Source organism: Pelodiscus sinensis, chromosome 30, assembly GCF_049634645.1.
Source record: "Pelodiscus sinensis isolate JC-2024 chromosome 30, ASM4963464v1, whole genome shotgun sequence".
In the NCBI taxonomy this organism is placed as follows: Eukaryota; Metazoa; Chordata; order Testudines; family Trionychidae; genus Pelodiscus; species Pelodiscus sinensis.
This window is the reverse complement of record NC_134740.1, coordinates 14,259,162-14,275,327: the sequence shown is the minus strand read 5'-3', so window position 1 is coordinate 14,275,327 and position 16,166 is coordinate 14,259,162. Positions and strand designations below refer to the sequence as shown.

General features: G+C 45.8%; 3 protein-coding genes across 3 annotated transcripts in view; 2 read left to right on the top strand and 1 right to left on the bottom strand.

The window, feature by feature from the left end:
• The window catches only part of LOC102462711 (olfactory receptor 14A16-like), a 93,015-nt gene that overhangs the window by 38,133 nt on the left and 38,716 nt on the right, over positions 1-16,166 (bottom strand). The window lies entirely within an intron of this gene.
• On the top strand, positions 4,874-5,803 carry LOC102460511 (olfactory receptor 5V1-like). The gene has a single exon (XM_006122770.2). It carries the CDS (start codon positions 4,874-4,876, stop codon positions 5,801-5,803), a length of 930 nt encoding a protein of 309 aa, XP_006122832.2.
• LOC102460267 (olfactory receptor 6B9-like) lies at positions 9,440-10,420 on the top strand. The gene has a single exon (XM_006122769.2). The coding sequence runs from the start codon at positions 9,440-9,442 to the stop codon at positions 10,418-10,420; it is 981 nt and encodes a 326-aa protein (XP_006122831.2).

Below are 16,166 nucleotides of genomic sequence, written 5' to 3'. Positions count from 1 at the left end.
GATGTTTTCCCCCAAGAAAAGTCCCATTGTAGTGTAAACGTTCTCATTGTTTTATTGCCAAAAGGCAGGTTTTGGTGACAAAATGTGCTAGTGGAGAAAAGGCCTCTGATAGTCAGTTTTTGAGATATCAGCTTCAGAGAGCGAAGAAAACAATAGCTGCCTCATCAAATGGGGGAAGAGCTTACCTGGCCCCCATCATTTTGGGTTAAGTTATTTTTTGCTTCCCAAGGCTAAGGCTGAGATAAAAAGACCCTGAAGGGTTAAAAAGGAAGTGGGCCTCTTTCCTGGAGGATGATAGGAAGCTCAAGAGCCAGCAGGGTAAAGGCAAAGAAGCAGATAGAGCATCGGGAAGTGCCTGGGGCTAGCGGTAACTTGGTGCCCAGGGAGAACTGGGGCTGTCAAAGCTGGTTGTTTCTATCTAGGGGCTGGCGGTGTATGCAAAGCATCAGGAAAACAATAGGCTGTTTTGTTCTTTTTCAGCCTGCTTCTCTAAGCTCTGTGCTGTCTTTGGACAAATACACAACACTTGGTTCCAAAGAAACAGCTTCCGTGTCCCTGTACAGACCCTGGCTCCCAGAGGGGAACCGTGGGCAGTTCCAAGTCCACGTAGTACAGCTCTCATCCAGGAATAGGTAACCCAGAGACCCCTCTGGAAAGGGACAGGATCGTGGGGTTCCCACCCCAGAGAGGTCAAGACATAAGCCAGCCACGGGAAAGCTGTGTTCTCAGGGGCTGGAGAATGGTCTCTGACATAGCAGCCTTCTAAGGGGGAAAGTCCAGTCATGGCAGACAACTTGGGCATATTTTCTCCTAAGAAAAGAAGATTTAAGAAGAACTCAAAAAACAGTCTTCCTGTTTGTTACGGGTGGTTAAAAAGGGGAAGGTGATCTGCTATTGGCTGTTCTCCATGTTCGCAGAAGGTAGGGCAAGAAATAATAGAAAGACTTATGCACAGGGACCCCCCCTAAAATCACCTTTTGATCTCCCTGCCACTCCCTTTTGGGCCAGGGCCAGGGCCAGGGCCAGGGCCAGGGCCAGGGCCAGGGCCAGGGCCAGCTGACGCATGCTGGTCTCCCCCATGAAAGCACATGGTAAAAGCACACAAAAGACCCGATTTCATGGGAGGACACCAGATTTCATGGTCCATGACACTTTTTACATGGCTGTGATTTTGGCAGGGCCCTACACTTATGCCGTAGCCAATTTTTTTCTATCAACATGGCTATAGCGGACAAATTCCATTTGGTGGTATCCTGCCCTTCCTGGAGGTTCAAGCCACAATGATTTAGGGTCCTATTTTCAGCTAATTACAATTTTGTAGTGCACCTCACACTATTATATCACCATGTCATAATTCATTCACACATCACAGGGTACAAACATGCCCCAGTAGAACCTCAGAACTGAAGAATGGCCATACCAGATGATATCAAAGATCTATTGAGCCTGGTATTCTGTCTACCAACAGTGGCCAATGCCAGATGCTTCAGAGGAAATGTACAGAACACAGAACCATCAAGAGATTTTGAGTCCATCAATCATATGTAGTTGTTTTTGAAGAAGAGGCAGGAGTCATATTAGAATGAGGAAAAGGAGGGGCAAACTACTGAAGCTGGATCAGCTATGGATCCATGGAGTTTTAGGTTCTCTGACTTCCAGAGAAGTCAATGATAGACTTCAGGAGGAAGGGTGTGTCTAGACTACAGGGTTTTGTCGACAAAAGTAGCCTTTTGTCGACAAAACTATACCTGTGTCTACACTACTGCTGAGTTCTGTCGACATAACGTCAACAGAACTCGGCACTTTTGTCAACAGCAGTAAACCTCATTCTATGAGGAATAACACCTTTTGTCGGCAGAGTTCTGTCGACAGAAGGCATTGCATCTACACTGTCCTTTACGTCTACACTCTCATGTTGACAAAGCGGCTTGCTTTGTCGACAGAACTGGATGTAGTCTAGACACACTTTGTTGACAGAGGCTTTGTCGACAGTATCTGAAGTGAACCACGTGTACATCTTATGGTAGGAGGCATCCTCTAGTTCTGTAAGGGAAACAGAGTCTGGTGTTTTTGCTCACACCACGCCCATATCCCAGGCTCCAGCTAAAATGTCATGCTGCACCCCACAGCCAGTAAATACTTCAAGCATCTGCTGCCAAATGGTTAAAATAGAAGTTGCTCAAATAAAGATTTGTAGCTGAGATTTTCAAAGGACTCAAGGGAGTTAGGTACCTGTTGCTTTTGGAGTTAGGTACCTGTTGCACCTCGTTCCACATACCCTAGGTTTCAGAGTTATCACCCTAAATTAGAAGTATTAGAGCCAAATTCAACCCCTGGTTTAAATCCATTGATTGATATGATGCGAGTACCGAGATGTCTTCCTTCATGATTCCAAATGATGCCAAGAATTTTAGATGCTCAAGGTCTCTTTCCACTCTTTCTCAGGGCCATATACACAGAGTTTATTTCCCACCCCGGGGCTCAGATGCAGATTTCGGAGGTAACTGTTGAAGTCACTGGTAAAGTGGCCGTGACCTAGGCTCCACTCCGATGAGCCACAAGCTGGCTCATTGGTCTAGGTGTACACTAGCACAAGAACGGCCGTTTCCCAATACACTGTCCATCACCACTAGACTGTACGGTGACAGCGCTTTCACCAGACAACCAACTGAGGGTATTCCCCCCGTCCCCATCCCTTGCAACTCCAAGCAAAGTAGCTTCATCCCAGACACACAGGGATGCTCTGGGGAGAAGGACTCAAGAGTGCTTTCAAAGCACATATACTGCACTTCTCCTCCGAGCTCCTGCTGTGAGGAGCGTCGAGCCAGAACTGCCGACATATTTCCACTGCTTGGTGAGAGACACTTCACATATTGCCGGAGCAGTTAGAGGGACTCTGAATGTTCATTCTTTCAAGGATTTTTTGAATCCCCTGTCTATCTTATCTAATCTAATCTAATCTAATCTAATCTAATCTAATCTAATCTAATCTAATCTAATCTATCTATCTATCTATCTATCTATCTATCTATCTATCCATCCATCCATCCATCCATCCATCCATCCATCCCCATGCACTCCTTCTATTTAGCTAATCACTCACCAATTTATTCACTCCTCATCTACATGCAGATCTCTTTGTCTCTTCATCTATCCGAATTAGTTGAAACTTATGGTAGTTGTGGAAGGTAAATGCTGCTTCTTGAGGAGAAAGATGTGTCCTACTATGCCTTTGACTGGCACATAAATGTCATACTTAAATATTTAAAAAATATAAAGGGGTAGTTGGCATGAAATCTGGAAAGGGATAAGAGCTAACGTAATGCAGAGGAGATTGTGTGTATATGTTACCAGCTAGGGGTAATCATCTGCCCATCCACCATGTTTCCACAATCCGGTAGAGTTCAGGAATGGAGGTTGTTCATAACTCTGAAATGTTCGTAACACTGATCAAAACCTTATGGTGGTTATTTCAAAAATTTGCAACTGAACACTGACTGAAACTGGCTTTGAAACTGAGCTAGGCAGAAGAAACAATGTTGCTTTCACTATTTTTGGTAGTCTAGGTTTAACACAGTACAGTACTGTCTTTGCTTTTTGTTTTTATCTGTTGTCCTTGCTGCTGCCTGATTGTATATTTCCAGTTTCACATAAGTCTCAAATTGACTGGTCAGTTTGTAACCCTGCTGTTCAGAACTCAAAGGTTCTACTTAGAGGGGAACCATGGTGAGCCATAGGGAACCATGTCACTTGACTTTAGTACAGGTTGAACCTCGCTAGTCCAACACTCTCGGGACCTGACTGGAGCCAAACCAGAGAATTTGCCGGACCATGGGAGGTTGATATTGTCTACCACCGTCACCAACACTTCCACTGCTTACCAGACTCTTAGAAGATGTTTAGCGGTACATTAGAGCTAAATAACAGCACAAAACACTGAGAGCCAGGACTTGTGGCTGTAAACAACCTGTATGGGATCATCGGAAACTTGGCCGTATCCATGATAAGTGGACATCCGGCTAACTTAAATCATGCCGGCCTGCAGACGTTGCTGGACTAGACAGTGCTAGGCTAGAGAGGTTCAAGCAGTATTAGATTTACAGCCCATGAAAATTAAAGTCCTTTATAGGTCACTTGAATATGGACAGTATGGTCTGTGGAAGGACAAACTTTCTCGAATTCACGGGCACTAGTGCAGATTAAGGGCAAGACAGGTATCTAAGAGTTGAAGAACAGAGTTTGAATTAGGAGCTTCCCGATGTTCTCCATCAGATCCTCGTAAAGGGGTGTGGTCTACCAGGGAGAAAGGGTTCTTAAATTCGATCCTAAGTACAGAAAGGGGAGTGGACTCTCAGAATGAGTGATCTGGGCTCCATGAGAGATGAGTAAAGCCTCTCGGGTAGAGAAGCAGAGATTGGAAGTCAACACTCCTGGTTTCTGTTCCAGGCTTTAAGAAATGAAGGGGGGGAGGGGCTAGTGGGCTATCACAGGAGACAAGTCTACTGGACTGCACTGCAGGCTGTGGGATAGAGTTTGGTATAGCGGTTAGAGCAGCGATTACCAGGAGTCAGGAACGCACCACAGACTTGAGAAGGGCATGGGCTCTAGCAGTGAGTTTCCTGTGGTCAAGTACAAGCTCCAGAAGACAAGCAGGTTCCCAGGGATGGCGCAAGGTTGGGGAGTCGGGGTGTCTCGCTTCTGTTCCTGCCTGGGAGAGGGATCTAGCAGTGAGAGAGGGTTGCCAGGAAGAAACTCAGGATCCCTGGTTCTGCTGAGGACAAAACGGAAATGTGCAAAGTCTCGTAAAATGACTTATTTCTCCTTGCTTCTAGGGCCATTTGCCTCGCTGCTGCCGCCCAATGAAAACAAGATCATGGGGAATCAAACCGTGCCAACTGAATTCATCCTTCTGGGATTTTATAACATCCAGAGGTTACGTTTCCTGCTGTCTTTGGTCATCTCCATCATCTACATTTTTATCCTCTTGGGGAACAGTCTCATCGTCTTCCTCTCCGTGGTGGAACCACGTCTCCAAACCCCCATGTACTTCTTCCTCGGAAACCTCTCCCTCCTAGATGTCTGCCAGACTACCACCACTGTCCCCCAGATACTGGTGCACTTGCTGTCAGGCAGGAGCAGTATCTCGTATGAAAGGTGCGTGGCACAACTCTACTTCTTCCTCTTCTTTGTGGGTGCTGAGTGCGTCCTGTTGGCTAGCATGGCTTACGACCGCTACATGGCCATATGCAACCCCCTACACTACACACGACTCATGAATAGGACATTTTGCCTGCTGCTGGCATCTGTCTCCTGGCTGAGTGGCGCCCTCAATGCAGCCGTGCACACATCCCTGACCATCCGCCTGCCTTTCTGCGAGGCCAATGGGATCAACTACTTCTACTGTGACATCCCACCCTTGCTGGCCCTCTCCTGCGGAGACATCTCATTCAATGTCACAATGATACTGGTCTCCAGCATCTTCATGGGGTGGAGCCCCTCCCTGTGCATTGGACTTTCATATGGGTGCATTGTTTGGAGGATACTGAAGATACATTCTCCCGAGGGGAGGAGCAAGGCATTCTCCACCTGCGCGTCACACCTCACTGCCGTCCTGCTCTACTACGGAAGCAGTATCTTCACCTACATCAGACCCCTGTCTAGCTACTCACTGGATAACGACAGGCTAATCTCCCTGCTCTACAGTATTGTCACCCCTATGTTAAACCCACTGATCTACACGCTGAGGAACAAGGATGTGAAGAGGGCCATGAAAAAGGCACTGGTGAGGAAAATGTTCTTCTAAGAGAATCAAGAACACTGGTGTTGGTTTCTGCTTCCATAAAAGGGACGTAGGAAGCTACAACCTATGGGATCGGGCAGTCAGGACGGGGAGTGGGTTTAACTGGTTTTATGGAGAGGCATGGGGAATCAGGTTTTATCTGATGACTCTTGGAGGGGAGTGGGTCTAGGGGTTGGAGCAGGGGAGTGAAAGCTCCAGGACTGTTGCGAAGAACTTTCCTATTTATGGACAGAAGTTTTTGTAGGGATGCTAAGTGTTATTGTTAAAAGTGGAGGTCCACCACAAGGAACACCTGAGAAAGGATTAACCAATAAAACATTACAATTAAATGGAACCTTAATTTATTGCACAGATCTAGCGGCTGCATGGCCTTGCCTGCATCTCACGCACTTATGAAAGATGTGGACAAATTGGTGGGGAGCCCAAATGAGAGTAACCAAAAAGATCAAAGGTTTAGCGAACCTGACCTATGAGGCAAGGTGAGAAAACCAGGACATGTTGGTCCTGAGAAAATCAAGGTGGGGAGAAAGGAACCTGATAAAAGCTTCAAATAATTAAGGGTTTTCAAAGGAGGAGCGAGATCCATTGTTCTCCATGTCCACTGAAGGTAGGATGAGGCTTAATTTGCCACAGGCGAGATATTAGGAAAACCTTCCAACTCTCGGTACTTAAGCTCTGGAACACCCTGTCACTGGGGGGGGTTTAAGATCAGGTTGGACAAACATCCATCAGGCTAGTTTAGGTTCACTTGGTCCTGCTGGAGTTTGACCCCTCCCCGTCTCTTTCCTGCTCTCCGTGGCCTAAGAGAACAACTTTTGTCCATCTGTTTTATGGCAGCCTTTGCAATGTTTGAAGACTTCTCATGTCCCTCCTCCAATGTCTCTCTTCCAAACTAACAGAGTTAGTCCCTTCTGCCTTTGCTCAGGGGTCTTGCGTTCCATCTCTTCAATTGTCTTTCTCACTCACCTCTGGATCCTTTCCCATTTCTCTGCATCCTTTCCATAGGTTGGTGACCAGAACTGGGCCTCATACTGCACCTGAGGCTTACCCAGCACTGAGTAGCATGGTGCTCCCAGGATTCACATGCTACACCTCTGGCAATGTAACCAAACATTGCATTGGTTATTTTAGCTGACCCATGTTGAAGTTGAGAACCACCATAACACCCAGGTCCTTCTCAGTGGAGCTGCTGCCAAACCAGTTAGCCCCCAGGTCTGTATGGGTACGTCTACACAGCAAAGTTATTCCAGGATATCTCCAGTATCCCGAAATAGCTACCTCCCATCTTTTGAACGCATCCGCTATTTTGAAATATAGCGGAGGCGCCATTTCGCCATCCTTGTAAACCTCATTCTACTATGAGTAAGGGATAGCTCGAAATAGTCCTTTATTTCAAAATTTGGCACCGTGTAGACAGCACCAAATGATGAAATAAGCTATTTCTAAATAGGTTCAAAATAAGCTATGCAATTTGTGTAGTGCAAATTGTGTCGCTTATTTTGAATCTATTTAGAAATAGCTTATTTCAAGTTTTGGGTGCTGTGTAGATGCACCCTATCTGTACATTTGGTTTTTCTACCCTACATGTAGCACCTGACATTGGTCTGTGTCGAATTTCACTTTGTTCTCTATAGATCAGTTTCCCAATTTATCAAGAGCCCTCAAATTTCAGTTCTATCCTCTGAAGTGTTTGCCCTCCCAGCATGGTGCCACCTGCAAATGTCATCACACTGCTGTCTATTTCTACATCCAGGTCATTAGTAGAGACAGCAAACACCAGACCCAGGAGACATCCCTGAGGAATCCCGCTGGCGACCTCTCTCCAATCCAACATGGTGCCTTTAATAGCTTCTCTTTGTTTACAGTTTTGTATCACTAATGGTAGCTCCCCTGAGCCCGCCTTTCTCCAGCTGACCTGTCACACTGTCCTGTGGGACTGTGTTGAAGGTTAAAAGTTAGACACTTGGCATGTGAGCAAGAACCAGCCAGCCAAACCCTGACTGACAGAAAGTTCAGAGCCCCAGCTTTCCGCATCCAATGTCCTGTCTCCAGTCCTGGCCATCCTTGATGCTTCAAAGGAAGGAGACTAAAAAAGAAATCCTTCTCCCAGAATACATTGGCGGGGAAACTTTCCTGACCACGGCAGGTTGGTGGCTGCAACCCTGAAGCATGAGCGTTTAGGAAGATAAGATGTACATTGGAAGGAAGCCCTAGTTTGTTGGTAAGTTTTTGGGTGGCACGTCCTCCATGCCCATATCTGCTAACATGCCCCATTGCACAAGTCACACCCTGCCCCTTTCTTCATCCACATTTGCTCACTCATTGTACCAGACCAAGCGAAGGTCTGAACTCAGGGACAGTATCCAGGTAGTTGATGTGATATCCCACCGGTCTATGCACAGGTTTCCCACTCAGTCACGTTTGTGTGACTGTGGGTCCCTGTAAATGTGAGGATAATCTGGCCCTCGAATGCCACACCCACCCCTCCGGACAGTGGTTCCATGCTGGAGTGACTCCAGTGAGATTAGCATGGCCAGTCTTTATTTCAGGGCTGGTCAGCAGCTTTTAATTTAAATGCAAGACTTCAGGGGCACTGGCTGGGCTGATTGAGTTGGGGTTGGTCCTGCTTTGAGCAGGGGGCTGGACTTAATGACTCCTGAGGTCTCTGACAGCCCTGGTATTCTACGATTCTATAAGACTGGTCTTTACAGAGTCATTTAGCTTATAACCCGCCCCTCTGTGTTCTCCGTGGGCTTTACAGCTAATTACATCAGATGGATCTTTAGGGGTGAGGGGCCCAAGGGGAAGTTAGAAGAAAAAGTGTTGTGTGCTCCCCATGTTGGTCATTTCAACCATCCCAGTCAGGTTTTTGCCAAGCCGGGACTTAAACACCTCTGGGGATGGCGATTCCACCCCCTCCTAGGGAACCCATCCCAGTGCTTCACCGCCCTCCGAGGGAAATCATTTTTCCTAATAGCCAACCTAGACTCCCCACTGCAACTTGAGACCATTGCTCCTCATTCTGCCACTTGCCACTACTGAGAACAGCCTCTCTCCATCTTCTTTGGAACTTCCCTTCAGGAAGTTGAAGGCTGCTATCAAATCCCCCCTCACTCTTCTCTTCTGTAGACTAAATAAGGCCAAATCCCTCAGCCTCTCCTCATAAGTTAAATGCTCCAACCTCCTAATCATTTTGGTTGCCCTCCGCTGGCTTCTCTTCACTGCATCCACATCCTTTTGGTAATGGGAGGCCCAGAACTGGATGCAATACTCCAGATGTAGCCTCACCAGTAAAGAATAAAGAGGAATAATCACTTCTCTAGATCTGCATTCCTCGTAATGCAGCCAGCTATGCTGTTAGCCTTCTTGGATATAAGGGCACCCTGTTGATTCATATCCAGCTTCTCATCTACTGTCACCCCTAGGTACTATTCTAAAGAACTATTGATTAGTTTTGATTGGACAGAGCTATATCCATTCTCTCTATTATCTAACTGAAATAATGTAACCCTCAAAATCTATCTATCCCCATATACCCCATCTCTTGCTCGCCATTTTACTTAGTCATATGTTCAATTATAAGAAGCCACTGTGTGTTTTTTTGCTTTGTGTTAACCCCATAGATCACACAATGCTGCCATGAGGGTGGAGAATGCAACACTAGTGACCCACTTCATCATCCTGGGCTTCCCCAGCCTCCAGAAGCTGCAGCTGTTGCTGTTTTTGGTGGGCTTGGTCATATACATGGTGACCTTGTCTGGACATATCATCATAATCCTGATAGTACGTATCGACCGCCGCCTCCATACCCCCATGTACTTTTTCCTCAGCCACTTCTCCTTCCTGGAGATCTGGTACACCTCCAACATCATCCCCAAGATGCTGGAGGGATTCCTGGACAAGGACAAATCCATCTCCTACACTGGCTGCATTGCCCAGCTGTACTTCCTCATCACCTTGGGCACTGCTGAATGCTTCATCGTGGCCATCATGGCCTATGATCGCTATGTAGCCATCTGCAACCCACTGCGCTACCCGATCCTCATGAGTAACAGTGTTTGTTTTCGGTTGGCCCTGAGCTCTTTGGTAGGGGCCTTCCTTGTCAACATTCCACCCCTGGTCTCGGTCTGCAAGTTGCCCTTCTGTGGGCCCAACCAGATCAACCACTTCTTTTGTGATAATTCACCCTTGCTGAAGCTCTCTTGTGTGGACCCCCGCGAGGCTGAGACCATCAATTTCATTGTGGCCACCGGCGTCATTGTCAGCTCCTTCCTCCTGATTGTGGTCTCCTACGTCCTCATCCTGGCGACAATCCTGAAGATTCCTTCGGCCACAGGGCGCCAGAAAGCTTTCTCTACCTGCGGCTCCCATCTGGCCGTAGTGGCCATCTTCTTCGGCACATTGATGTTCATGTATGTGCGGCCAACATCCAGTGACTCCAATTATTCAGTTGACTTCAACAAGTTGGTGTCCGTGTTCTACACGGTGGTGACGCCCATGCTGAACCCTGTAATATACTGCCTGAGGAACAAGGAGGTCCAGGAAGCTTTGAGGAAAGCCATGATGGGAAGGTGTCTACTGCTGCCCAAGGCTAAACACATTTCCAATGAGGGTTTGTAAGAGAGCGGATGGTGAAGCTGGGTACTGCAGGGAGTATGCGTATCTCAGTGTGTGTGTGTGTGTGTGTGTATTTTTTATTAAGTGAAGAATTCATTTAACTTTTCATGTTTTTGGGACATTCTCCAGTGTTTTAGACAATAGTGTTCCTAAGCAGAAAGAATTTTTGCACTGTATCTACTTCCATAGCCTACTCGATTCCTTCTCATAGACCCTGACTAAACTAAACCTAACTTATAAGCATGAACATTAAATTACCCATAATTTATTTCAGCAGGGGGAAAAAGCATATTTTACACATAATGTGACTTGTTCATATATCCTATTACACCGAAAACTGCACTCTCCATACCTTAAACCTGGCTGCAAGAAAAGGAAAGGCATGCATCTAGCTTTGCGTACAACATGTAGCATATGAATAAGTATTCTCAAGGAATATACTTTAAACATCAGACTCTGTTGACTTTTCAGTAGAGAAAAGTGAAATGTAAAAACAGGACGGTTTGGGAATAAACCAACAGGAGAGGACAGAATTTGCCCCAAGAGACCAACACAAATTATGACAGTGCACCCCAAGTGCACCCAAAGTGCCAATAAATCACAAAAAATATATACATGCAAACCCTACATGGTACATTGCACTTATAATCTAATCTAACCCCACATACCCCCTCTATCCATCCATCCATCCAGATGAATTCAAGAGGGGACTGCTCAGCTGTGAAGATGGTGTCACAATGAGGGCTTGGCTTCCTTGACCACCGGATGATGTTCTGGGAGGACGGACAGCTAGGCAGAGATGGGTTTCACCTACCGAGGAAGGGGAAAAGTATTTGGGGACAGACTCGCTAACCTAGCGTGGAGGCTTTTAACTTGGTTCTATGGGGACAAGTGACCAAAGCTCACAGGTAAGTGAAAAACATGGAGACCTGGGAGATGGGTCAGAAATGAAAGGGTGCATGGGCTGTAGTAGCAGAGATAAAGAAGGAGAAGGGAGCACTGGGGGAGGGAGAGTAAAATCAAAACAGTATCTTAGATGCCTGTATACAAATGCAAGGGGTACAGGGAATAAACAAGAAGAACTGAAAGTGCTAGTAAATAAACACAACTATGACACAGTTGGTATCACAGAGACCTGGTGGGGTAAGACACACGACTAGAAGATGGGTGTAGAAGGATACAGCTTGCTCAGGAAGGACAGGCAGGGACAACAGGAGGTGTTTCCTTATACATATAGGCTGTGTCTACACTGACCACTTATTCCGGAAAATCAGCCGCTTTTCTGGAATAACTTGCCAGCTGTCTACACTGGCCCCTTGAATTTCCGGAAAAGCACTGACGATCTAATGTAAAATCATCAGTGCTTTTCCGGAAAAACTATGCTGCTCCCGTTCGGGCAAAAGTCCTTTTCCGGAAAACTGTTCTGGAAAAGGGCCAGTGTACACAGCAGAGATTTCTTTTCTGCAAAAAAGCCTCAATTGCGAAAATGATGATCAGGGCTTTTTTGCAGAAAAGCGCGTCTAGATTGGCACAGACGCTTTCTGTAAAAAGTGCTTTTCCAGAAAAGCATCCCGCCAATGTAGACGCACTTTTTCCAAAAATGCTTATAATGGAAAACTTTTCCGTTATAAGCATTTCCGGAAAATCATGCCAGTGTAGACGTAGCCATAGAATGTATATCCTTGGAATGAGGTGGAGATGGACATAGGAGACAGATGTGTTGAGAGTCTCTGGGTTAGGCTAAAAGGAGTAAAAAATAAGGGCGATGTCATGCTAGGGGTCTACTACAGACCACCTACCCAGGTAGAAGAGGTGGATGAGGCTTTTTTCTAAACAACTAACAAAATCATCCAAAGAGCAGGATTTGGTGGTGATGGGGGACTTCAACTATCCAGATACATGTTGGGAAACTAACACAGCGGGGCACAGACTATCCAATAAGTTCTTGGAGTGCATGGAGAGAAAAATTTAGTTCGGAAATTTGAGAAAACTCCTAGGGGGGAAGCTGTTCTAGATTTGATTTTAACAAATAGGGAGGAACTGGTTGAGAATTTGAAAGTGGAAGGCAGCTTGGCTGAAAGTGACCATGAAATCATAGAGTTCATGATTCTAAGGAATGGTAGAAAGGAGAACAGCAAAATAGAGACAATGGATTTCAGGAAAGCAGACTTTAGCAAACTCAGTGAGCTGGTTGGTAAGGTCCCATGGGAAGCAATACTAAGAGGAAAAACAATTGAAGAGAGTTGGCAGTTTTTCAAGGGGTCCAGAGAAGATCTACAAAAATGAGTAAAGGTCTAGAAAATGTGAGCTGTGAGGGAAGACTGAAAGAATTGTTTAGTTTAAAAAAGAGAAGACTGAGAAGGGACATGATAGGTGTTTTAAGGAGGAGGGAGAAAAACCATTTTCCTTGGCCTAGGATAGGACAGGAAGCAAGTGGCTTAAACTGCAGCAAGGGAGGTTTAGGTTGGACATTAGGAAAAACGTCCTGCCTGTCAGGGTGGTGATAAATCTGGAATAAATTGCCTAGGGAGGTTGTGGAGTCTCCGTCACTGTAGGTATTTAAGAGCAGGTTAAACAGACCTCTAGATGATCTAGATGGTGCCTGGTCCTGACGTGAGGGCAAAGGGCTGGACTTGATTATCTATTGAGATCCCTTCCAGATCTATCTATCTATCTATCTATCTATCTATCTATCTATCTATCTAATCTATCCATCCACACACACATTATGTATCTATCTCTCTATCTGTTTCTCTGTCTATCCATACCAACACACCCGATTTATCTACCTATCCCCATACAACTCATTTATCTATCTGTCTGTCCGTCCATCCGTCCTCGTGGAATGAGGAGTAACGGTAGTTCGGAATAGGAAGCCTAATTCGAACTATCTAGTCCGTGCCACGTGTAGCTGCGGGGCACGGAGTCCGCACTAGCGGACATTTAAAAATGGCGGCGCCCGGCAATATGCAAACGAAGCCGGGGAAATTCAAATCCGGGCTTCATTTGCGACTCCGGTTGCCTACATTACCACCCTAGTTCAAACTAGGGTGGTAGTGTAGATATACCCCCAGAGACATGAGTGTTTTCACGTGGAACATTTACATATCATTATGTCAAGGTGCCGTCCCAAAAATCCCATTGGGATTGTTCCCCAGTATGCTGATAATGCCACTGATGCCTACCTTCCTGTTCTCTGGAACTACCCACCACCCTGTCCTGCTGGGCCAGACCCTCTGGTCTCCCCTAGACAAAGCACAGGGATGGGGTAACCGCCCTCTGCAGAGCAATGCAGACACTGAACCACGTCAGTTCTGGGAGGATGCAGTTCTAAGGATTCAGCACCTAGGAAACCAACCCCCAAATGGGACCCCGAATAAATCTGTCTTACCCCGTATAAAAATTTAACACAGTGAAATCTTATAGGTTAGCACCCTTTAACAATGAAAGAGAGATATGCACAGTGGTTGCTTCCCGCAGGTAACATTTATTTGCACTGGGCCTGAGAGTAAACAAAAGTGTTTGTTGTGAGTACAAACAGTAGGATTTAAGTGGTTGCAAATGAAAACAGGCAGATCAAAGTAAGTTACTAAATTAAAATGAATAGACAACGTATAACTAGTTCTAATCCACTAAGAAACTTGTTACATGCAAATTCTTACTGGAAACAGCTGTTCTCATTTCATGTATAAGCTTCCAATCAGAGTTCTTCAAGTATCTACGTAGGTTAGGTCAGGCAGTGTCAAAGGTCAGTTATAGACAATGGGCTGGTAGCTTCCCATTGCTTCAATGGACTCTGCCCCAGGGTAGGAATCTTTTGTTTGGCATCTCCCCTTCCCATGACAAAAATACCTGGCTCAAAATGGATTCCAGTATCAGATGGTATAGTCATAGGGGGTACATCTAGACGACAGGCTTTTGTCAACAAATATTGTCGACAAAGCTTCTGTCGACAAAGAGTGTCTAGACTATAGCCAGTTCTGTCAACAAAGCAATCCGCTTTGTCAACATGACAGTGTAGACGCAAAGGACAGTGTAGATGCAATAACGCCTTCCGTTGACAGAACTCTGTCGACAAAAGGTGTTATTCCTCTTAGAATGAGGTTTACAGCTGTCAACAAAACTGCTAAGTTCTGTCAACGTTATGTCAACAGCACTCAGTGGCAGTGTAGACGCAGGTATAGTTTTGTCAACAAAAGTCCACTTTTCTCGACCAAACCTTGTAGTCTAGACACACCCAAAAAGTGGAGCTGTTCTGAAGCACATCCCATTTTCAACCACGGGTGTATATTACATTTCACATTGGTACAACATTAATTTGGAGATGCCACTTTGACTAAACATTCCTGTTTGCTTTTTTCAACCAACTTTCAATCTGGTCAAACGGTTTCAGAAGTTTGAATAAAAAAAATCCTTAAAATGTAGATGGAAAAAGTAGCTTTTTTTAAAACACAGTTTCCCCTGTTTTCCTACATAGCAGGTCATTCACTCTCTAAACAGCCAAATTTCAGTGAAAAAATGAGGGCACGAGGGGAAAGGGTCAATAAATGCTGGTGGATTTTGCTCATTCTTCTCATTTTGATGAACTATTTTTGTTTCTCAAATTTCTCCAGTTGCATGCAAAGACGTTCTTCTCTACCATTTCCCTAAAGGCTCCCTTTGCCTCGTTTTTTCCTTAGCGTGTATATTATGGGGTTCAACACCAATATCATGACTGTGTGCATGAGGGAAATCATTTGATCACTCCCTGAGCTGTAGTTGTCCTTGAGCCTTAGGTAGGTGATAACAGTCATTCCATTGAAGAAAGTCGCCACTGTGAGGTGGGCAGAGCAAGTGGAGAAGGCTTACGCCTTCCCCCTGCCAATGGCAGCTTTGGGACAGTGACAATCATGTGGAGGCAGGACAGGCTTATCAACAGGAAAGGGCCCATGGTGAGCAGCGTTGTCATGGCCAAGAAAACAATTTCAATCTTGGATGTGCAGGTCCTCCTCACTGCTGGTTGGCTGGATTCAGAGCCAGTTACGAGATCCACAACATGTCTCCTCACTTGCACGGGATGCTGAGAAAAGTTGGGGAGCAAGGAAGACAGATGGGAGAAACACCGAAATTACAGGAATAAATGGAACCATGGGGCAGGGACGGGCTGCTCTTGTGTGTCTGATACTGATCCACCAGGCCAGTGGGCACCCTGGAGTAGCATTTCAGTAACTATGTGATCCACAACTCTTAAGTTAGGTTCCCAGGCTCCCGGGACAATGAATGGGGACAGGTAGACACCCCAGAATAATATACCAGAGCAGGGAGACACCTAAACTAGCCAAGAGATACTTGCTGAAGCCCACTCACAAGAGTTTGGCACCTACGCTGCAGCTGGAGAAGGCATCTGTCTCCGTTTGTGGCCCACAGTACAAATCCTTCTACTTGAACCCTGCAGCTTAGGCATAGGAGCCTAAATACATTTAAAAGTCTGGCCTGTAGTCAAGGTTGTGTCTACGCAGCAGGGCTTAATTCAAAATAAGCTACTCAAATTGAGCTACGTCAATTGCATAGCTTATTTCCAACTAGCTTATTTCGAAATAGGGAGCGTCTACACAGCACTTATTTCAAAACATAACACTCATCCTCTGACTTCCCTTACTCCTCGCACAATGAGGGTTACAGGAGTCGGAGGAAGAAGTCTTCCAGCTTGACAGTATTTCGACTTTATTTCAAAACAACTGCTGGCTGCGTAGACGCAGACTAAGTTATT

Bases quoted from the DNA above. Each gene is read 5' to 3' on its own strand.
- LOC102460267 (XM_006122769.2), top strand. From the start codon at position 9,440: ATGAGGGTGGAGAATGCAACACTAGTGACCCACTTCATCATCCTGGGC.
- LOC102460511 (XM_006122770.2), top strand. From the start codon at position 4,874: ATGGGGAATCAAACCGTGCCAACTGAATTCATCCTTCTGGGATTTTAT.